At 39.1% G+C, this 24294-nt stretch overlaps 2 protein-coding genes across 4 annotated transcripts; one reads left to right on the forward strand and one right to left on the reverse strand.

The window, feature by feature from the left end:
* Window positions 1-6072: 6072 nt before the first annotated feature.
* rfx6 (regulatory factor X, 6) lies at window positions 6073-14008 on the reverse strand. The gene is made up of 19 exons (XM_077017896.1): window positions 12914-14008; window positions 12573-12726; window positions 12300-12423; window positions 12138-12199; window positions 11939-12016; window positions 11819-11846; window positions 11615-11722; window positions 11423-11500; window positions 11219-11332; window positions 11096-11145; window positions 10781-10940; window positions 10552-10690; window positions 10315-10424; window positions 10109-10226; window positions 9187-9309; window positions 8889-9095; window positions 8240-8737; window positions 7811-8020; window positions 6073-6790 (listed from the first exon to the last, which is right to left on the reverse strand). Exons 1-19 carry the CDS (start codon window positions 13098-13100, stop codon window positions 6606-6608), a joined length of 2733 nt encoding a protein of 910 aa, XP_076874011.1. The 5' UTR covers window positions 13101-14008; the 3' UTR covers window positions 6073-6605.
* tdrd15 (tudor domain containing 15) lies at window positions 13587-23327 on the forward strand. 3 transcript variants are annotated; one of them, XM_077017894.1, is made up of 5 exons: window positions 13588-14016; window positions 14598-14645; window positions 15855-21415; window positions 21681-21706; window positions 22728-23327. In XM_077017894.1, the coding sequence occupies exons 2-4, from the start codon at window positions 14638-14640 to the stop codon at window positions 21692-21694; spliced, it is 5583 nt and encodes a 1860-aa protein (XP_076874009.1). In that variant the 5' UTR covers window positions 13588-14016; window positions 14598-14637; the 3' UTR covers window positions 21695-21706; window positions 22728-23327. The 3 variants fall into 3 exon arrangements, with proteins under 3 accessions (XP_076874008.1, XP_076874009.1, XP_076874010.1); XM_077017895.1 differs by lacking the exon at window positions 13588-14016 and adding an exon at window positions 14169-14194; XM_077017893.1 differs by lacking the exon at window positions 14598-14645 and having other exon boundaries at window positions 13587-14016.
* Window positions 23328-24294: the final 967 nt, after the last annotated feature.

A 24294-nucleotide genomic window follows, 5' to 3' on the forward strand; every position in this document is an offset into this window, starting at 1 on the left:
AGAACAGATTTGCAGACAGGTATAATGAAGTCAATAAACTCTGTTCTGTTTTGGCAGAACTTACAAAAATGCTGAGTTTCCCATTTCCACTTATGAGTGTTTAAAACGTTTATATGACCGAGACCAAATTGGCCACCAAACAACATATGTAAGTTGGTCTTCATACGTTGGAATATTACTGTAAACAGCACCATTAACATTCACATTGGACACCCTGCAGTCAAGCGGTTATGACTGAGGTAGGTTGTCCAGCCCACTGTGAATGTTATCTTCCTGTATAGTAGTTTGCTATTTCCTCATGGAGGTAAAATGACATTTTCCTTTCTTCTGGAACACGTCTGGTTCACCTCAGTTATTTACCAGGTTTGATAGGAATATTAGAGCGGGGAGGCCACCAAGCTGGGCTGAACTTTGACCCTGCAGTATTGGAGGGCTGCACCCCTGTGCCATTGCCCACGCAGCTCAAAAGGTACTTTACACTTAGACAATTATTTAAGCAGAAACTCACAAACTTTTCCCTGGCTACCAGTGAGCTGTATTCATGCACTTCATATGCTAACTGTGAGAACTTTCTATTACATATCCACTCCATTATTGTTCATGTAATTTCTAACTTATATTTTTTAAATTATATTTAGTTTTCTTCCTTTTATATATCTGTTTTATCTTTGATTTCTGATCTGTCGCAATGGTTCAGACGTTGTAGGACACCCTATGAAGAATGTAGTATTGGTGTTATTATTATTGCTGTGGGAATGGAGATACCTGCTCCCCTCTTTGGTGCAGAGCTGTGCAGTGATTCGGAGTGTCTCTGGCAAGAGACGTGAAGAGATTCCCCCAGATATTTACCACCAATGAGAGAAATGCCTACAATGTCTGTTTCTGCTCTCCGAGTACAGTTACACTGGAGTGCTGCTCGCTTCAGGTCAGGCGCACAGAGTTGTGGAATTCCTGGGGCCTCGGGCGAGTCAAAACCTATAAACTGACAGACAACCTTTGGCTTCTGCGCTGCACAAGGTGATGTTGCTCACCGTTCATTATGATCGCTTGAAAATCTACACAAATGTTTTCACATTTTTTTCCCCTTCCTTCCTGATTTTTGTCGATGCTGAATTGTCAATTGGTGCACAAACATGAATCTGATGATCTATATATGCATAACACTAGTCAGGTTGGATTCTGATATGTCTTCTTAGGACAATAGAGATAACAAAGGGGTCGTTTGCAGGAGAGTTTTGACCATATACTGCTTTTTTTGGACTCAAAAAAAATCTCAACCAGACAGGCCCAGAGCAGAAAGACCAGGTTTCATTTCATCTTGTCCTGAGTGAATCTGAAGCTGGTTTCTTTCTTTCTTTTGTTTGTTTTTTTCTGTTGTCCATACAAAATCCTTTAGTGAATTTTATGCATGTATTTTTACTATTTACTAATTAGTGGGAAACAAAATTGGGTCACTGTCTTTAACATATCCAATGCGCAAATCAGGTTTTAAAAGTAAATCCACAGCAATATTGAGACAATGTTATGTAAATATCATTATGGAGATAATACTACACAAATGTCATTTACTACTTTATTATTTAAGTCAAGTACAAAATCCCCAAATTGAAATTTGAGTAATACTATGAATCAGTAAACAGATAATAATATAAGAATATATATAGAATATAGAAAAAAAAGAAGAAAAAAAAATCTAGTTCTAGTTTTCCAAAAGCATTTTAGAGTTAAGATCACCTTAACTCATATAGAACGAGTGCATGTGTGTGTGCGTGTGCTCAACGTGATGTCTCTGCATTTTAACAATGATCTTTGTGTTGAAAGACTTCTGGGAAACTTGTCCCTGCTCAATTTCTGGTACAACACTGCCCTCGTGTGGCACAAATCTAAACAATATAGTTTACAGAAAGAAAATCAGGAGATAGCACAACGTGGACATAATCAACGGCACACCTAGAGTTTATCTAGCTAAGCTACATCTTTGACCAACCCTAACAGTTAATATGCTGTTTAATGGGGAACAGCTATACAATTAACAGTGAAATTATGGGGTGGCAAGTAATTTTTAACATATCAAACACCCATGTATGTCACGTTGTGGGGGGGCCCCCTACCGGTCGCCCCCGGTTACAGCGGCAGCGGTCCTGTTTTTGGTCACGTGATGTTCGTCCCTCAGGTGGGCGGGACCCGTGATCCGTCTCACCTGAGGGTCGTTTGTTCGTCTATATACGTCTTGTCTTTGTACCAGTTGACTGCTGGTTATTATTTCCTTCATTGGGAACAATGCACGGGTTTTTGGTTTGCACACTTTCTATTAAACCATCCTCTTTCCCTGAGACTTGGCGTGATCGCTTCCTTTTTGAGTTGCTCACCCTGCCCGTCACAATGTATATATGTATGATCCCTCTGTCTATGCTATCTCTCTGGCACTGACATATCTGGCTGCCTGGCCTGTGGTGTAAATACAAACAAATAAATAAATACAAATAAACATTAAATTTGACAAAGAGTTGGTAAAGCCTCTATAGAGGTAATATCATGTGCTCAAGGCTACTTACAAACCTGAAGTATTTCTGCTTCAGACAAGCATAATATTTCATTACAACAGTGAATGAGCAATCGTGATGCAAAGACGTTACCAAACACCCATTATGGTGTTGCTGATAGCCCTCTCTGTATACACCAAACTCATAGCATATAAGTGTTGCTACAGATGACACCCTGTTTTCCCTTTCAACACCGTCATCTCAAGTGGACCGGAAACATTATGCCCAGCATTATTGATACGTTTGCTAACACTTGCCTTCAGACAGTCATCTACGAGCTTATGAATATCCTTTTATTGCCAACTGTTCTGTCTCTCGGTTGGAGACAACCCGTGAAAGCAGATATCACAGTAGCTAATGTTACCAACCAGAAAGGAGGCTGCTCACATTATTGGCACTCAAGGCTAGATTTAGTCCTTTTGTGGCCCCAAGCTATGAAAACACTGGTGCCTCCGTAAAATGAAAAGTTTATGTACTATTATGTACTATATAATATATATATATATATATATATATATATATATATATATATATATATATATATATATATATATATACACACACACACACAGTAAGGTCAGTAAGAAGCAATAAAATTGTATGCCTACACTGATGCAACAGGGGGGAAAACCCAGAAGAACAAAAGAGACATTCAGAATCACTGCAGCTCTGCACCAAAGGGAGAAGCAAGCATCTCCACTCCCACAATAAGAACACCAATCATGCATTCTTTATAGTGTCCTACAAAACCTTGAGCCATTGCAACAGACCAGAGAGCAAAGATATGAAAGGAAGGTAAAACTAAAATACTTTTTAAATAAGTTAAATATTAAATAAAAAATAATGGAGTGGATATGTAATAGAAAGTTTTCTTAGTTAGTATATGAATGCATTAATACAGCTCTCTAACCAAAAAAAAAAAAAAAACTACAAAAATAGACACTTTACTTCAGGAGTACTAGATCACTAAAATGGCTTGACCACTTCTGATAAACATTGATACATAGCCATAATTTTGTTATATTGTTAAATGCAAAATGAAAAAAAAATTAGTACATAACTGTAAATGAGCTTGGAAGAGGAAGGCTAAATTCCAGTGATTCAAACTTTTAAAATCTTTTTAGATGATTGATATGAATCCACAGGGGCGGAGCCTGAATTTCAGTAAGTGTATAAACCCAGTTTAAAATTACAGCAACATTGAGGTTATTTTGTTTCATTTTATTTCATTTTGTTGTTCAACCAAAAATGTGTTTAATGCAATAAGAAGCAGAAGTTGAATGTGTTCCATGTATATAATTGCCTCTTGAAAATGCACCTATTCAATAGAAAGTAGCTAAAGGCAACTCAAAAAGTTGTGATGTCATTTTAATTGGTGTAATTCCAGTGATGATGTAATTGCTGAATGATGACGTACTAGATAACCTAGTGCACTAATTTGCATATTCGTGAAGTTAAAACGCTGTATTTGCATGCTACCTAGTATCAGATGGTGTCTGGTCTTTCCATCGTGTTGCTGATCATCTATTCTCTCTGCTACGGCATTTCCAATAAAGCTGCTCTCATATATGTATTTTTTTATGTTTTGGTTGTCACTTTCAAGCCATTTCAAAACTGCTGCAATTCTGATTTTATAACTTTGGCAAAATCATCATACATATACACCAAAGACAAAGGTTATAATTTGATATGATTTATATGTGATACATATAAAATCAGTCAGAAAGTTAGAATATGGAATATTATTATTTTTTCTCTCATGCGGCGAATAGGGTGATCGTTAATTGCCTAAATTAACAATACAGATTAGTGATTAGTTAGCACATGCTCAGCTCAGTCAGCTGCCATGTGGGCAGGTGGGCACTGTTCACACCACCCAACCTAACACATTGGCTCCGTCCGAAACGCTGTATTTCCCTCCTATACAGTACACGATAAAGGGTGCGAACACATTTTATGCATTAAACAGTAAGCCAAAAGTACCCGGATGGCTTACTGAATCGGGAGCCATTTTGATGGCTCCCGATTCATGTCCTATCCCATGATCCAACTGGAGCATTTAACTATGACATCATATGACATAGGTCAAATGAAGGGGCCTTAAAAGTCCAACAGTATAGCATCAAAACAACATTTGCTACACAGCGACATCTACTGGTAGCTGTGACGGTAGATTTAAATGCCATATTACTCCAAACCATCCAGCAATGAAAAGCAGCAAACAATAAATATTCGAGAACAGTAGGCTAAATTATTAATACAATTTCAAATGTTGCTTCCACTAATGTACACCAATTAGGATGCCAGAAATAAATACATCAAAAGGAATTTATTTTTCTGTCTATTATCTCTATACTATTAGAGCACTTAAGAATAAACCCATGTGACTTGCCTGGAAAAATACTTTCTCCAGTGAGTAAGTGCAAATGCTTTACTACATTTAGATGAAGTATTCCACCAGGCACAAAAGAGAGTGCTGATCTCATAAACGTTTTTAAAATTGTGGCTCTAAGACTGTGACTCATTTTCTCCACACCGGCGGTAGCGCTGGCTAAATGTGAGAGTGAGTGAGCACACGGCACTGGTCACCATCTCCCTCTGGGTGATGGTGAGAAGGTGCCAGGTAATTGCTCCGGATCTGTTGATCTTTGGTCTGGCTGTGGTACATATGGAGGCTCTGTGCCTAATGCAAAGTTCTGGTTAAACATTGTCCCAAAGTTTGCGTTCCGCCTTCTGCTGTTTTTACACTACAGGCCGAGCAATTGTTGGGGGCATTATTGACTTTGTAATTAAACTATTTTAACGTCGGGATTTTGTAATCATTACATTTCAAGCCATCTGTTCCAGTCCAAGGGCTGAAATGGATTTTCCCCTTGAGTAGATAAAAGAAAGCACAATGGGGACAATTTTATCATTCATCCTCCGTTCTTTATACACGGTATGGACAAACGCTGAAATCCTCATCTAACCCACAGCGAGTAAGTATCAGCTCAGTATATTCAAATACAAGGTGCAGCTTTGAGGCGATATCATTTCTGTACACAAATGCAGTGCCCAATCTAATGTTACTGATTATGGTTTTATTAGCTCCCATCTGCTGAAAGACTAACAAAGCCCAATTTGGAGAACACAGGGATGAATAACACACCCCTTTCCCCTTCTGAGGGTCACAATGTATAAACAGCTTGTGGCCTTAAATGCTTATATTGGTTCTGGTTTTGGTCAACAGTTTTATCAGGCCGTATCTTAACCCACTGTACAATGGAGGAATCAGCTAATCTCTCCCCAGCGCAGATAACGTCTGACTTTGATCCACAGCTTCTTCACTTGTGTTTCCTGTCTATAATCTCTAGCTGGACCACAGAGGGCTTGGTTTACCCATTAGAGCATCATGTATTCTCACAGCTTAGGCACACGGGTGTTGTGTGAAAAGATAAGAACAGTTAAATAGCACATAACAGTGTGTAATAGGTCTTAAAAGTTTCCTGGGCACAAGCACAGGGTTATGTATCTTCTGCTACACCTTTTTTCCCTCATTGTGCATTGAGTGTTTTTTAGGAGGAAAGTTTTATGTGGTTAACACATGTTTTGTTTGAGAAACGTATGTCTATCATTGAGGATTTTCAAATATATTGCACCAAATATCACAATAATTTGTGTTAATTATGTCTACACATGATTAAATGACATGAGTTAACCTTAACACACGGCACAATAATTTGCATTACATGGCAATAACTAGGACAAATGCTAAGGATGCTAAGACCTGTTTTTTATAGATTTGTACTGCCACGCAGGACAGTATTTCTTACGACCCAACATAACCCTCATAAATCATGCTTTAAGATAATGTAAAACACAAGATGTGCGAACTGCATGGTATTCTAGGGATTCTACTGCAACTATCAGTTTCTCCCATTAACTATGACCAGAGAGAAATGTGTTCTAGGATAATACTTATATGATATTCGAAAAATACTCTAAAATAACTCTTTATATCTCAGACGGGCTGCCTCTCTTTTACTGAGTCTGGAACGATCACAGAGTGTCTTTTGTTAACAGTCAGCATGGGTCTGAGGCAGACGCCATAAACACTGTGTTGATGGGGGGCAGAGAAGAAACCATGTCCCGCACCTCGACGGTGCTCTGGTGAGGCAGCAATGCATCTTGGGAATGGTGATACTGGGTGGCACTGCCGTACATGCACGGAGAGACAGAGCAGGGAATGGGAGGTGCTATTGACGAGCCTGCGACATCACAGAAAAACAAAACAAAAACATCAACAACACTATAAACTATATAAAACTATAAACTATATACACATAAACTATATCGTCAATACTACATACTATATATATATAATTTATATATATATATATATATATATATATATATATATATATATATATATATATATATTACTCAGTTATACATATTCGCATATATTCAACATACTAGACGTATATATAAATACTATATGGTCCAACACAGTGCATCAAACACCCTCTTACTTATTGAGTTCAGATTCTCAGCCACACCCATTGATAACAGGTTTATAAAATCAAGCGCATAGCGCCATGAGATCTCCAGAGGTAAATGTTGGCAGTCCAATGGGTCATAGTGAAGAGTTATGATACTGCCGTAGGATGGCAACTTTGCCACATACTGCTTCATGACATTTCTGCCCTGTTCCATCCACCCTGGTGAACTGGAAGTGATTTAATTCTGAAACGTCAGCATCTAGGAGCAACGGGCGGCTCCGCCTCTGAGGGGCGGATCCTGCATGCTCATCGAGGGTCACTGAGTACTGAAGTGTGTGTTTCCTTTTATGATGGACCACTCACTGCTGTGTTACAAACTGCCTGAGGAAGAAACATCACGAGAACTGTGTAACAGGAGCTTGACAAAGTGGGTTTTCATGGCTGAGCTGCCATGGTCACTATATAGAAATCCAAGCCTCAGCTGAGCAGGTGTGAAGCATTGACTCAGCTGCACTCCGGATCAGTACAAACATGTTGTACAGCGACCGATCACACTTCACTCTCTCGCCCCCCGATGGACCAATTTGAGTTAGACTCAAGGAGAATGGTACCTACTGAGATACAGTGCTATCAGTAAACTTTGGTTGAAATGCTAGGCATACATTTAAAAATGTTAAAAAACTGTACTATGCTCTTATGGTAAGCTTTCTTCGACGTGTAATATGTTCTTTCCTCGTCTGTATTAACCCAGAACAAACGGTGCAAGCGTGGTGTTTTTTCTTTCACCTGCTGTGCGTGTTATTAATGGAGGCTGCCCAGGGTAGTAGGAAGCCACCGTCTTCCTGCCCGTGTCATTCAGGATGTTGAGAGGATCGTGCACATCAGCGTATGCTGAGACAGAGCGAGCTGAGCTCACACTGCTGATCACAGATACATGTTGGTCAATCAGCGAGCCCATCCTATGTGAGTCCACATAGCCATTGTTCCCATAGTAGCCTGCCGGTCAGAAAAGAAAACAAGCTTCACGGAAAAGAAATTAAGCTCTTTGTTCAAAAAGATACGTTTACACATATTACACAATTTATTATTACAAAGCCGATATGTTGACTTATTGGCAGAAACAAATTAAACCTGTACAAAGAAATCATACACTTGTGATTTTGTACTAATCACCTAAACAGCAAACGCAAAGCGCAACTATGTTGTATTTCTCACCACTGTGTCCTGTGCTGGTGTAAACCGGGCCCGAACAAGCCCCTCCACCGAAGCTGTACCCAGCCGGGTCGAGTAGCTGCGCACCCTGGCCGTCTGCCGAGGGGTCCGGGGTGGACGTGTAGCCGGCAGAAGAGATTCTGGAGCTGTACGGTGCGGCACTGCAGCTACTACCGAAGCAGTCCTTGGGTATCTGCTGTCCAGGGAAGGACATGTAGCGGCTGACCTCGCCGCGAGCCTGGTAGGCTGATGTCGGGGTGAGGGGCAGGCTGGTGGGCTGGTACGTGGGGGAGCTGGAGTAGTAGCCGGGCCCGGAGCTGGCTAGGCTCGGGCACATGCCTTCGGGGAAAGCCTGGCAGGGAATGAGGGCCTGCATGGGGCAGGTGTTCTGGGATCGGACAGCCATGGGGCCCTGGTTGATCACGCTACCACGGTTCACCACTGCCGGCGAGATTGGAGGAGTGATCAGGGGTCCACTGCTCTGAGAATAATCCATCTGTCCTAGAAAACACAATACAGAAAACGAGAACATAATAGTAAATGTTAGGTTATTACATTTGTTTTTGCATTAGTGTTCAATGTATTTCATAATTTGTGTTATGTATATAATTAATGTAATGTTTTTTTAAATTAATTATATTGGGGTGAATACCAGATAGAGTAAAGCCATCTGGTTCTGTGCCGTGGTACACCACCATATTGGCTCCCAGCCCGTGCTGTGTGTTTGGGACAGAAAGGTACGTGTACTCCGGATGGGTCTCATTCTTAACAGAAGGATCGTTGGACGTAGTTCCCGTTTTACTACGGTTGGCCAGGAAGCATGAACTTGGGGAAGCCATGAACGTTGCCTTACTGGCATCTGAAACGAATCGAAGCGTTGATGGTCAACCTAGCATAAAGAACCAGGTTTACTTTGCTTACGGGAAACTCGAAGCAACCAACAACTGTACCTGCGTTTCTCATGTATTTGTCCAAGAGGTTCTGAAGCTCTTGTTCTTTGTCATTACTGAACTGTGTTTCAATTGCCAGCAGGATGTATTCATCCAACAGCATCCTAATGAGGTGAAAGGAACCTGGACAGGGGATTTCAATGCGTTGTTACACTTTAGGTCAAATTGATCAGAATTCTTAGTACACAACGCAATCGTAAACTTTAGTTATTATTGCGGAGCACTGATGTACTTGTTGGGTCAGTGTGTTTCATGAATCTACTGATCTCACTGATTCTCATGACCCCTTTGGCTTGGAATGGCTTGCAGGGTGATGCGCATTGATATGGAGACTAAACACAATCAGTTGAAAGCACTGACAGCATTTTAAAGACTGTGGTGGAAAAGAGGCTCTCCGCTGCCCACTGGTCAAATACTGCATAGATTTGTTTAATGTAGCGTTTGCTTCTTGCTTGCATTAAACCACAATCTGCACCAAGAGAAAAAGAAATCTACAGAGGGAGTGTGAGAGGTTATAAAGCTAACTTTCTGTTGGGCTTTTTTAATGCACTGCTATCTTTCTAACAGTTGCTAATTCTTCTTGTCTGTTGTGTGTGTGTGTGACCAGTGAGGTCATGTGATGGCCTCTCTAAGTGACACTGTTTGGCTTTGTGTGTGTCCGCACAGCCATCAAAAGCTAACAAGACTAGGACAGGGCTCTTCCTAATCAGTGCACACGTGTCCGAGAGATAACGGTTTGTTTATTCAGGATGGGTCACTACATTTTACGGCACTCTGTGGTTTCGTAGCCAAACTGAAGTGAGGGTTTTGCGCTGTGGGAAGTAAAATCTCAGGCAAACCGCAGCTGGCTAATTTAGAAGATACCTGAATATACGATTATACAAAGTTGAGCATTGTTAATAAAATCTTGGAGAGGGCTTACCAAAACTAGTGGCGTTGTTTAAGGTGAGGTTGTGCATCACACGAGCTCCGAAAAAACTCCATTTGAGCAGAAAATCCTGCGCTCTCTTTTTAACTGATCGGCCATTCTGTTTACTGGGCTGAACAGAAGGACACAATAAGAAGTGTAGACTCTTATACTCGCAGATACTCTGGGACTGCTGATTGCAAGTCTTAGTCACAACAAACCTTAATGACTTTATGTTCAACCACAGAGTCTAGCCACTCAATAAAAGACTCAACGGTGGCATTTTTCCTAAGAAGATCCTTTAACTCTTGAAATACTGAAATGGAGTCATCTATGAAATATGAAAAACAACAACAAACAAACAAACAAACGAAACAACAATCAGGCACAATGGGAGAAATCACATTTTGAAACATACTACCAACAACACAATGGAAGAGTCGCATTGGGTCACTCACATTCGGAGTAGAGATCGAAGTCCTGATCGCTAGCATTTGAAAGGAGAGCTTGGGAACCGATGCTGTTTAAGTCTACTTTATCAATGTCATTCACCATAGAGGTCACAACATTTTGGTCAAAAAGGGCTGGCCTTGCGATCTACAAGAAAAACACAGCCGTTGGAAATGTGCTAGGGATCCACAGAAGAATCTCCTGTTGACCGCACAACGGGGTTTGTGAAATGTTGACCTGTGCGAGGTGTAAGAAGGAGGTCTGTCGCTTTAACGAGGACACGAAACGCCGAGCTATGGGCAACTTCTTTTCTGAGAGGATTTCAGGGAGATTTTCCAAGGAGGCCACCATCCAGGGTTCCCAGTGTTTTGCAAAATTGCGAATATCTGCTAAAAGACTACATACAATGTCTGGAATTTACTGAACAGCACTAAACATGAATTTAAAGCATACTCAAAAGTAGGTACATTTGATAAACTAGTAATAGGATACTTGTGGTAAGCTTCAATACTTGTTATTTTCTCACACACTGTATACATTGGGTGAACAAACCTTTCAGGCATATCCTGCATGGTAGCCGGGATGAGAACATCAGTCAGTACCTACAAAAAATTGTTTACCATGAGTGTTTTCTCCAAATCACAACCTTGTGCTGACACTCAGATATACACATACCTTGTAGAGTATGGAGTCGCACACACAGAAGATGTCCACAATTACTTGATTCTCCAGCAAAGGCAAGAGATGGTCTGGCATACCTTGCCAGAAATGGAGCAAGAAGTTCTGAATCTGTAATACATTCATGGTTGGACCTTTGTGTTCTACTTTTTTTAACAAATTAGGTGAAAATCAAATACTCTTTTAGATGGCAAATGGTACCTCTTCAAAATTGACACTGATGGCATTGTCAAGAATACACTGACAATGGGTTTTGTACATCATTACTAATGTGTCAACCTAAAAAAAGACAAGTAAAGGTTAAGTGACAAGTTATATGTATACTTTTGAAATATATAGGAAGAGCCCACAGTAAATAATCAATTTTGTTAATAACAACCACAACAGACAAACCTTGTCTTTGGAAATAGAGTCATGAAGTACTAAATGCTGTGCAGTTGGAAATTCTGGTAGCAATGTCCCTGTTTTAGAACTAAGTGAATATTTCCGTGTGAAACCTCCCTGTGAATAACAAACACAGACTTGTGGTCTTCACATTTCCATATGAATATAATGCACAGAAACATAACATTGAAATGTTAGCATAAAAATGCTAACCTCATTTTTGAGCTTGCTCCCAGAGAATCTGTTGGTAAATATATGAAAATAATTGTACAAAAACGTACGATTTTCATTTTAAAATTAAACATCATTAAGATTATATAATCCTACGTTTACCTTGTCAGCCCTTTTCCTGAATACACTGAATGATAATAGGCACTGCTCTCTTTAATTCCTATGCCATAGTAATGATACCTAGTACACACAGAAATGATACACACAGAAAACTGCAATGAGATTGAACACACAGAGGTATTAAAAGATGTTCATAGGCTTAATTAAATATGAATCACTTAATTGTTCTCTGCACTCTTACTTTGAATGGCCCCTGGTGCCCAGCCTCCGGGTTGTAAGGAGAGGAAATTTTTGCCTTATGGTCTACAGTTTGACAAGAAACATGCAGTCAACAAATCACACTGTGTTTTTGTCTGATGAACAGTTCAGATTTTTATGTATGAAGACTCAGAATCCTGCCTACCTTGCCAAATGTGGCTGCGCACGCAGGATCTAACTTCTCTTTCCGACAGAAGTCTAGGTAGTGTGCATACAGTATGCATCGTGGCAGGCACACGCCTTCACACACAATATAATTCTCCTCAAGCCTAATGGCCAAAAACAACAAAACTTCAGCGCAAATGAAGAAAGTACATTTTTGAAATGATCTCATGGCCAAGGTTCATCTCACAGGGTAGTGACTAAGTGGTATAGTAATAGTACACTGGTAAATTGGTAATCTTTGGTGTATATATACCATTGCAGTGTTAACTGAGTTTGTTTCTTTTTATCTTTGATGATTTGACTGATGGTTTTTTTTGTTGCAGTTTGCCTGAGAGTGAAATTTTTCGAGTACTCAGTGTGGTCAAGGTCATCTTCAGAGGATATAGTTCCATTGCTCTCATCAGCCTCTGTCAGATAAATGACAATTATTGTAAACTTTGTCTCATTCAGGCAGAACTGTCAGACACAACACTGACAAAAGGCTTCATTTGTTTTTAGGTTTAACTATATTTTACAGAACTCCACTCATTGATGCCTTTCTAAAAATATTTATATGCAGCTATGCTGAACAAAAATTAAAATGACTGTCCCTACCTGATTTAATTCCCGAGTCCTCCTCCTCTTCATCAAATTTGTCTTTGAAAAACATGTTTTTTCCAAGTTCTTGTTGGTCACCAGTTGTGTGGATATCATGAGCAGTATTGTAAGTCCTCTTTGGTTGCGGTGGTTGTAATTGATGAATTGTTTCATCAGGACTCCCACTGTTCCTTTTCAATGGCATATTACTGAGCTGGAACTTAACTACTATATATATTGTCACTTTTCTTCAGAAATTACGTTACAAAACACGTTAAAAATGAATACACTGTCATCCAAAGCTGATGCATAGATCCAGTTCTGCAATTATACACATCCCAGGTTCTATTTGAATCTTCCTTTTAAAAAAACATAAACAAAAAAATACATTGAAAAAACACTAAAATACAATTTCTTCTCTTTGCTCCTTCAAATAAAATGTCTCAAAGAAACACTTTTTCCACGTCCTAACATTAATCCACTGAAACAGGTAACAGCTTCCAGTCTTAATTAAAGCTGTGTCTGAAATGGTACGTCACAAGGGTGAGTGCCTTGGGACATTTATCTTATTTACAGAAGACTGGCAGTAGATTCTGTGTATTAATGATTAACCTGAGGGCCATCATCTCCTTGAAGTCTGGTGCAGTGGCCTGTTAGCTTGACGACAGCCCCATCCAGAGCCATATCCCTATGCAGTCTCAATTTTCTCCACAGGTAGAGGCTATAACTATAGCTTTATAGCCCTGGAACATACTGTGATGTCTAACAAAAAAACACTGAAAACTACATTATCCATTAAACTTGCTGAGAGCCCATATTGAGTGGCTCCCCTCTGGACAACCCTGCAGGTTACTGATGTTACAGCACTGTCCAACCTCCATGCTTACCCTGGTTAAATACGTAACAAGTATTTAACAACAAAACCAGATTATCATAACTATTTTTTACTTTCAAGCTTTTTTTCAACGTACTGTTTCAAGTTAGTCTGCTCGAAGACAGTTATACGCTTTTTTTCGAGCTAAAAGGACTGAATATACACCAGTAAGTGGGCGTTTGAACCTCAACATACACGTCAGTGCGGGAATATATGGCAGAAGCGTACACATGGAGCAAGTCTTAAGGTAAAAATAAAACAGCAACAGAGTACAGTAACGATACTTGAAGCATTCCAGTTGTATTACAATACAGCATGAATGTTAATCACACTTATTTTCTAATTATTGTGGTGTAAAACCACGTGTCCACACACTAGCCCATGTCTACAATGACTCGCTGAATGGTGCTCCGGTTAGCTCACAGGTAGCTGGGATAGTTAGCTGGGTTAAAATAGTGTCTTGCAAAAGAAACCAGCTCTCTGCCTACTTCTTTTGCACCACGAGTTCAACTGAGATCGCATATGTTCTTAAGAGTTATCTGTAAGATTAAAATGTATATTCCGCTTTCCAAATAGCTAGTAATTTTAGCTAAGTACCCCAGCTAGTCAAAGCTTGGTTCATGAACGCGCGCCAAGCAAGATGCTGAGACGTTTCTGGGATCCACAATAACCAGTTGTCAGATTCACCCTTATTACTTTATTATATTCATTTGTCAGCGTTAAGATCGTAACAACGTGGGCTTGGTGTTATGGAAAAACACAGTATTATCAGATCGAAGTGTGATAAGAGTGAGCCAGGTTACTGACTGCAGGTTTTTGTGTGTACAGATGTCAGTGTGCAGTGTGTAGACATCTAGCTGGATGAGAGATGGACAGGTGAGGGTCTGCTTCTCTATAACCTGCAAGAATTTCAAGTTTGTTTAGTATGATTAAACCTCGTACTGCAAGTTAAAGTTTATTTGAGGGTCTGTTAATGTCAGTGTACGCAACTTCTTAGCTAGATAGGCATACATCCTAGACTTACATTTACCTTGATAATGTTTAATAATCTTTAATAATACTACTAATAATATGCATCTCAAAACGTGCTAATTTTATTCACATCTCTTCTAACTTAAATTCTTAATGGAATTACAGATGAAACACAGAATCAAAAATGTTGGCTGAATTGTTCATGATTCGAACTTTCAAAGAAAGTGGCCCACCTACAGTGAAGTCTAATGTACAATATTTTAATATTTACAGTGTGTTAAACATTCCACAGCTACATTTGCTGCATTTGCTAAGGGATGTTTGCATAGCTTTAAGCAGAAATGCTTAGCTATCAGTATTAAACAACTGTTATTTCTCCATATATTTTGGGCCATAGGTATGTCAGTATTTTGGTTGGTTTTGGTTGGTGACATTGCAGGTGTCTTATCTGACTTAATTAGTGACCATGTTTGAGCTACTTTGATGAATAAGAGTCATATGATATGTTTACATTACCAGCCTGAAGTGACTCAGATCTGGTGTGGACACATACAGTAATTTCAAATCAGATTTGAGGCACTTTCATATGTGGTCCTAGATCAGATACGAGTCCTATTCATAACCATGCAACAAGACTGAGAATGGTCAGGTTAGAGTTCATGTGGCTAATGAGAGCGTCAATGAGAGAGTTGATGAGAGTAGCATCAATGATAATACTACCTGTGGGGAAAAAATGTGAATGTGAACTGTCAAGATCCAATCAGAGCAAATAACTGCTTTTACAATGTGGTTTGTAATGTGAACGTAGCTATGGTGCTTTGCAAGGGCTAAATTACTAGTTGTTTTACTTTATTTGTACATAAATGAACTGTAATGTGTTTTGAAATTAATTTACATTTTTGAGTTTTCATTTCAAATTAAAATTTTATTGTGCTTCAGTTATGGCTAAAATTACTAGTGCAAGATTACACCTGCAGGTTATAGCAAACAATGAGTATACATATATTTAGTATTTAAACATATAATGATCACAAAATTGTTGCTAGACTAATCGATAACACTCACTGTTCCTATTTTCCCTGTATTTACTGAGGTACATGATGGTTCTTGTAGGTCAAAGGAAGACACAAAGATTCCTGCTCCTTGTGCCCTCTGGCCAGTAGACCTAAAGTTAACGCACATTGACTGCAGTTCTCAAGATACGCTTGTACACTTTCAAGGTCAATATGTTACTGTCTGTGAATTGGACTACAACATCCTTCAAGTGGAAATTCAGAATGCCCAAAAAGCCACGGTCTCTGTGGAAGTCGGAGAGTTCTGTTTAGTGGAAGACGTCCTGTCTGGTCGCTGGTACAGAGGAAGAGTTCAGAACAAACAGAGAGGTTTGTCAGATGTGTTCCTGCTGGATCATGGTAACGTTATTACCGTTGGCCCCAAGCACATAGCTGCGGTTTCTGAAGCCTTGCTCATGCTTCCACCCAAGATTGTCTGTGGGTTTTTCGCAAACGTGCTCCCAGTGCAGGAATGTTGGGACACGATATCAGAAAAGTTTTTTTTGTCTTTGATAGGCAGTCAAGTCAAAGGTTATATCCATGCTCTTCTGCCTTACAAAGTCCTCATACTTGAAGCACCAGAAATAACTAAAGAGTTAGTAGGACTCAACTTGGGAAAACATGTGGACACAGACACATTTTTGGTACTGGTGGAAATGTTGATTGAAGTGCCTGTTCAACAAAGCATTGGGTCTGTCCCAGATTTGCTGATTGAGAAGCAAAATGCACAAGAGATTTCCTTCAAACCCTCAAGTTTACAGGGCTTTGAGAAAATTTTTTCACTTGGTGGTCCAAGGCTTGTGGCTGGACAGAAGGAGAGGGCCAGTATAACAGCTGCAGTGAACAGTGGGTTATTTTACTGTCAGCTTTCATCTGTGACAAAAGACCTGAGAGAGATGTCAGAAAAACTGGCACTTACTTGTGAGTCAAGGAGTAGCAAATACAGGGATAAGGCAGTTGAAAATTTGGGCTTACTCTGTGCAATCAAAGGTAAAGATGAGATGTGGCACAGAGGTTTTGTGCAGTGTCTACCTGTCAACTCCCAAGTCAGAGTTGTGTTGTTTGACTATGGATATTGTGAATCTGTAAAAGTTGAAAACATTCTTCAACTACCATCAGATTTCCTCCAGACACCAATCATGGCTTTTCCGTGTTCACTTTCCTGTTTAAGTGACAAAGATGAAGACACAAAGTGCCAGCAACTGCAACTCCTCAAAAATGGATTACTGGGCAAGGAACTGGAAGTTACAGTTGATAACTTAAATGAGGAGGACAGTGTCTATTCAGTCACTCTCAGCAGTGTTGAGGAGAATGCACATATAAAAACACTGCAATCCAAAGGTATTGATGAACTGGAAAAAACTGATATTCTTAAGAGTGAGCACAACTTAAAATGCCTCAGAAGCTGCTACACAAATGAAACAGAAAAAGGGGAAACCACAAAAGATTATACCCCATTTAAAGACATTCAGGAAGGTTCTGTTTTTGAGGGTTATGTAGAGCATGTGAAGAGTCCAAATGATTTCTGGATTAGAACAGCAAAGCGCAATGATGATTTTGAGGCAATGATGAATCGATTGTCTAATCACTTCAGTGGATTAGAACTTAATGAGGAAATTCTTGAGGATCCAGTGCCTGGTGTATTGTGCTGTGCAATGTATGAAAAAGACATGCAGTATTACAGAGCTCTTGTTGTGGACACAATTGAGTATGGAGCTGAGGTGTTTTTCATTGACTTTGGAAACACAGAAAAGGTGCCAAGCATGTTGATAAAGAAACTACCCAGGGAATTTGCTGTGGAACCAGAGTTTGCTTTCAACTGCTCCTTAGCTAATGTTTCTCCAGAGGAAGATTTCTGGACAGTGGTGGAAACTGAGTTCTTTAGGAAAGCCACCCTGAATAAAGTGTTCCTGGTTCAAGTAATTCACAAACGGAAGGGCACATTTGTTGTGGATCTTTATGAGAGAGGAACTGATAATAGTGAGAGCATTACAGCCCGTATGACCAGAGCAAATATTGCAGCATCTTGGAGGTGCAGTAGCACAGTCTCACCTGCTGGAATTGTGATAGAAAATAAAACAGACAGAAAGAAATGTGGACAGGGGCAGTTTGCTGAAACTTCCTTTGAGAAGGTGTCACAAAAAGTCACTGGCAGAAGAGCAAACAAAGAAGATGTGTGCGCTCCTGAGAACGTTGAAAAAAAGCAAGCCCACTCGGAGTCTCCAAAATCCATAGCCAAAGCTGCAGAATTAATCAGACATCCAAAACTTCAGCTTGGATTGGAAATGAGTGTTCAGTGCTCATACGTCGGATCTCCTTCAGAGTTCTGGTGTCAGGACAAACAACAAAAATGTGATTTAGACAGATTGATGGAAGACTTGCAAGCTTTTTACCAAACACACCATCCCGAGCTACAGCCACAAAGCATATATTGTGCCGTCAAATTTAAGCAGGACAATAGATGGTACAGAGGATCCATAATTGGAGTAACAAACAACGAGGTTGAAGTGATCTTAGTTGACTATGGCATGGTTGTGAAAGATAGACTGGAAAACATTCGAGCACTAATGCCACGTTTTCTTGAGCTTAAAAAGCAAGCCTTCAGGTGCAGCTTGTACAATCTAATTGAACCAGTTGGAGAAACATGCTGGTCTGAGAAAGCATGTACCCTCTTGAAAGATTTTGTTTCTGGAGGCTCATCTGATCTCACATGCAAAGTCTACTCACAGATATATGTGGCAAATAAAGGCCTCTGCAGTGTGGTTGACCTGTACACACCTAATCACCAAGCCTCTGTGCATCTCGTTGAACAGGGTGTTGCTGTCAAAATCCAGTGTCCAAAGCAACTAGTGCCATCTGTTTATCCTTGCACTTTTGTTTATTCTTCATTTGACATTAGCGTTGGAAGTGAAGAGATGGTGTATGTCACTCATGTTGTCAGTCCTTGGGAAATCTATGTCCAGTTGGACAAAAATAGCGAGACCATGGAGGAGCTAATGGAGAGAGCTACCACAGAAAGCGAAGACCTGCTGAGTCAGAACTGTGAGGGAAACGCAGGCCCTCTTTGTTTAGCCAAATTTTTTGGTGACAGTATGTGGTACAGGTCATGTGTTTGGCCTGCTCAGTCCAATTTACACTTGAATGTGTTCTTTGTAGATTATGGAAACAGGCAGGTTGCTGAAAAACGAAGTGTGTTACCCATCCCCCAAAAGGCTGCTGATTTGCTATTGACACCAATGCAAGCTTTAAAGTGTAGTCTGTCAAATATTCAAGAGGAGGAACATTTGCCTGAAGTAAAAACCTGGCTTGAGAGCACGATTCTGAACAAGAAACTTCAGGCCAAGTTTGTAGCAAAAGATAACAGTGGGCATTTCATTTGTGACTTTTTTGATGGGAACATGCACATCAACGAGAAGGTCAAAAAACTTTTTGCACTTCATAAGCAAAAGGAAGGTAATTCCGTTAAAAAAGCTAGCGAATGCTGCGAACAACGCACAACTTTGTCTTCAGCAGACAAGAAAAAAAAGCACAAGGGAAAATGTCACAAGGGCAATGAGTTAGACCGGCCGATTCACCAGGCAAAATCGGCAAAATTGAAATGTTCATCTCACAGGCCAAACAATAGTGTCTCAAAGCATGTCCAAGGCAACGAAAAAAAGAAACTGAAATTGAGAGGACAAGTCAAAGGGATTGTGACAGATAGATTTAGCACACCGTGCACTTTCAGTTCAAAGACCTCTGAAGAGTTGCCTAAAATTGGTGATCTGCCAAAGATCAAAATAAGGCCAGGTTTTAGAGGTGTGGGATTCATTTCACATTGCAACTCCGTTGATGACTTTTTCATACATTTGGAAAACGATGAATCCAACATCCTTAAACTTGGGGAAGAACTGAACAGCAGTCTGTTCACAAAAAAAAGGATTACTTCTAAACTTAACATAGGTGATCTTGTTGCAGCAGAGTATGAAGAAGATCAGGCTTTATACAGAGCTGTCATCACTAATATCACATCCAGTGATATAATCTCAGTTGAGTTTATTGATTATGGAAACACAGCATCTGTTGATAGGCAGAAAATTCACCCTCTAACGAGCAGATTTCTGTCTCAGTGTAGATTAAGCACCCTCTGTACTTTATCAAAATCTCACTCTTCTGAGGATGCTGAAACATTTAAGGAAAGACATGACACACCTCTGATGATTGAATTTATGCAGAATCTTGGCAATGCATGGGAGGTGAGTCTTGAAATTCTTGACACTTTGCACAAGTCAAGAAAAGATGACGGTGCAAATGTTGACGTTTCATCTTCAGGACCTGCCAGGCCAAGTCAAGAGCAATACCCAGCAGGAACAGATACTAAAGAAGAGCTCACAGATACTACAACGAACTCGCACAAATGTGCACTTGAAATTGGAACTAAAAACAGTACGGGGGCACAACAGAAACCACTTGAAAAAAGGCAGAGAATGAAAACGGCTTATATGCACAAATCAAAGAGACATGGGAAACCTCAGAATGCTTACAAAATCCAGCATGGAAAGAAACAAAACGGCATTAAGCAGCAACCTCAAAGCAAGGATGACATAACGGATACCAAGGATTTAGCAAAACAAAATCTGAGTATGTTGTGCAATAGCTCTGAACAGGACGGCAGAGAAAGAGAATATCGGTCGGTTGTATATCAGCCAGCCTCAGCATCCACTTACACAGACAAGTCCATGGAGGAAGAAGGTTTGCTGCAGCATATGTTCTTTGCCCCGGTTAAAGTGGATTTTGAATATTCAGGATTTGCAGCTGCAGTCACCACACCTTATGAGTTTTACATTGTTCTTGAGGACTTGCTTCTTCTCATGAGTGCCGTCTCAATCATCCTTGAGGAAACATCAGAAGCGCTCTCCCCATTGCCAGAGACTCATCTCATTCCTGGCACAGGCTGCTTGGTAAAGTCGGATGAGAAGACAAAATGGTGTAGAGCCGAGATAGTGCAGTGCGACGATACGAGAGTGATTGTAAACCTGGTCGATTATGGTCATTGTGCATGTTTTCTACGCCAAGATGTCCACAGGCTTAAAAAACTTCCTGTAGACCTTGCTGGACTACCGAAGATCACTTATCCTTGCATGTTGAGGGGGATCAAGCCTGCTGGTGCTATGCAGTGGTCTGACAATGCAGTAGTTTTTTTCCAAGAACGTATGTGCCAGCGGAATCTTCAAATATACTTCAGGCAGTGTGTTTCAGAGGCACACTGGGAGGTTGATGTTGTCACAGAAGACAGCAGTATTGCCAAGCAGTTGGTTGAGTTTGGTCATGCGTGTTACATAGACGGTGTACTTGGAGACCAGTTTCAGCAAAGCCAGGACCGTAAAAGAGTGTCTCAACAAATCATTGACAAATTTTCTGAAACCACTAATAGCAAATCTGAAGTACAATCACAAAGCACAGAAATACCACGTGGGTATTTGGACAAAATGCTTTCAAGTGATAATGCAGTCACTTCCACTGAAGAAAGTTTTCAAGGTGTTGGCAGACAAAGAGAGACTGAAGACTCTTTCAATACAAGCAATGATGATATTGGATCTGGACGAAGAGCAAATGATGGCTCAGCGCCTGTCTTAAAGCATTGTAAGTACCTCAATCGAACATTCCTAATGAATAATATTACACAAACCAGTATGTGATGGTATTATGTTGATATTATAGATCAATGAACATTTGCTATGTCACATAAGACTAAACATGTCACAGAAAACTAAAATATTATAATAATATTAATTTGTTTAAAACATTATAACCAATGCTTTTGTAATTCTCTGATTCCTCTCAAATGTTTTTGTTCTAAGAGTTCTTACTGCTTGTCATAACCAGTTTCCTCCTCTTGTTTTCCCAGGTCTGCTGATGTGAAAGAACAGAGTTGTGAGTATAAATACACATTAAATAAATTACTATGAAGGTCTTTGTATTACATTTTTCTGCCTTCTGATTTTCTTTATAAATATTTGTTATAAATCTAATTTAAATTGCACACCAAGCATTCATTATAGGGCAGTGATTTGATTAAAGCAGATTCTTGCATTTACTTCAGAATCAGTTGATCAGCCACAAAATACTTCATATCAAAATGTGATAAGCAATATGGTTAACAATAATTTCTGACACTATGATTTACATCTATAAACATGAACAAAGTTATATTGTGTAGCTGATTACTAGTAGCAGCCGTCTCAAACCCAGGTGCAGACTGGGGATGTGGCTTGAACACAATAGTATTTACATTATACTGTATATAGTATAATTTGGATGATATAGTTTATATTTGATTTGTTCATTTAAAAATTAAGTACACATTTATCCTATTTCATACAATTATTTATGAAGCAGCATTCGTTTAAATGTTTTTTTTTTTTTTTAAGATTTCAGCTTATAGTTTACTAAATGTTGACCATAAGCTTCTATTACTTGATGGGTAAAATAGTCTCAGAGCAAAATTTAGATACCAAGCATGTCCTGGCTGGGTTATCAACTACATTTGAGGTAAGAGGAAATGTAGGCATCTTGATTTTGTCCTTATAGCCTTTGTTTTATTGTCATTGAGTAAGTTCTTCAAACCGTGTGAACATACGTCTCTAAGTATTTTGTCTTTTTTCCACTGATAAGCTTAGTAGCTCCTATTCATATCTGTAACAATAGACTGAAAAGTATTTGGTTGATTTGCAGAAATTTGAATCATTTTTTAAAAATGTGTACAATTTATTACATTTTGGTATTTGAGAAATTAACTTAAATACTTTGTATTTAATACACTGAAAAAGATTAGGTTAAACAGTAAAATACGTTTATGCACTAAGTTCCTTAAGACAACATTGAGTTATGTTTTCCTCTGACCTCTGATGATAGTATTTTACAATGATTCATGAACTTATCTTATTTATTTCAGCATTAGGGGAGTGGAAGCATCAGTGGATGCATGTTCGGAACAGAACTGTTGAACAGGTCCAAAACTGCTGCTGAGTGACATTTTGATTTAGTTTCTTTTATTTTGGATACTAATATTAGTATTTGATGAAAATGTTTTTTCAGTACGATGGTTGCAGTAAATAAATAGCAGCTGAAGATTGGCTTTAAAGAGGATATTGAAAAAAATAGGCCCATTTTAATCATATAGAATTGAGAGAATTCAAGAACAGTTAGAAAGAGAAACTGTAAATGATAGTATGTTTGAATGTGTAGTAAATTAATGGTTTCATGATGTTGCATTTGATGTTTTTGTGATTTTCAATTTCTGCAGAAGAGATTTTACCTTTTGTTCCTCTCTGTTATCATTGTATAAGTACATGTTAAAGTTGTTACATTTTACAAAACTGTGTTTGAGATAATGGAATGTGTTTTTGGTTTTGGTTCTTATTCATTCATTTTTTGTTTAAAGAACCTGGATAGAAAATATTTCAGGTGTTGGTTTAGAGTTACCTTTGTGCCAATTATTTATCTAGATATACATTTGAAGTTCATGTATGAAAGATGTACTTGGTGTAACTGGGTAAATAAATATGTCCAGAGTTTGAGCTGCTGTGTTTTATTTTAAGTGCAAAGCTTAGAAAGCTTTTTTTGTAAATATATAATAAACTGCTACTGACTGCTTTCTTACAATAGCTAAGAAATTAGTAAAACATATAAAACATTTCCACAAGGAACAAATATGAAAATGAGATTTCGATTGTATAAAAAAAGAAATTGAACAGAGGTATGAACGTTTTGCCTCATGTTATAGGTTTGGATTTAACAGTATCCTGATTCTTCTGTACTGCCTTGAAAATGTCAGCAATAATCCTATAACTAATTATCTTGAATAGGTTTGGCACTCTAGGTAAAACAAAACGACAAACACTAGTACACTGAGTAGAGAGACCATGGGGAATACATGCATAGAGAAATCCACAAACTGGAACTGGAAACGCGCAAACTTCTTACAATGGCCAGCAATACAGAAGATAAAACAACATTTAAATATGTGGATTAAACAAGAAATTAAAGTAGGCATAGTTGAAACCAATAACAGCAGTTACAAATGACAAGACATGTAAGCAGAAAGCACAAAAAACAGGAAGTAAAAGAAAAAACATGAAGGCGTTGCTGTGGGAACTGCAGTGCCAAGGAGGGGGCGACGGTGACAATATAATAGAGGTTGAGGTAATTATCCTGGACTAGTAAACAATCAGGGAAAACAAAATGAAGAATGTGGATAACCACAGACACAAGACCCACATAAATTACCAAAAGAGTGACAGTAACTACACAAATACACTGAGAGACTGAATGCCCTGCCTGTCTAGAGTGTGATCCCATTAGAACATCAGTACCAACTTGAGTGTAATGGCTGAAATTTAAGAATGAAGGTCTTGGGTGTTGTACTTGAGTGTAATGGTGAAAGTGAGGGTGTAGATTTGCTCTTTACACAGAGTTTAGTAGCAACAGTAGCTGAGCTGAACAACATTAAATGAGGTTTC

This window comes from Brachyhypopomus gauderio, chromosome 9 (genome assembly GCF_052324685.1).
Source record: "Brachyhypopomus gauderio isolate BG-103 chromosome 9, BGAUD_0.2, whole genome shotgun sequence".
Taxonomy (NCBI): domain Eukaryota; kingdom Metazoa; phylum Chordata; class Actinopteri; order Gymnotiformes; family Hypopomidae; genus Brachyhypopomus; species Brachyhypopomus gauderio.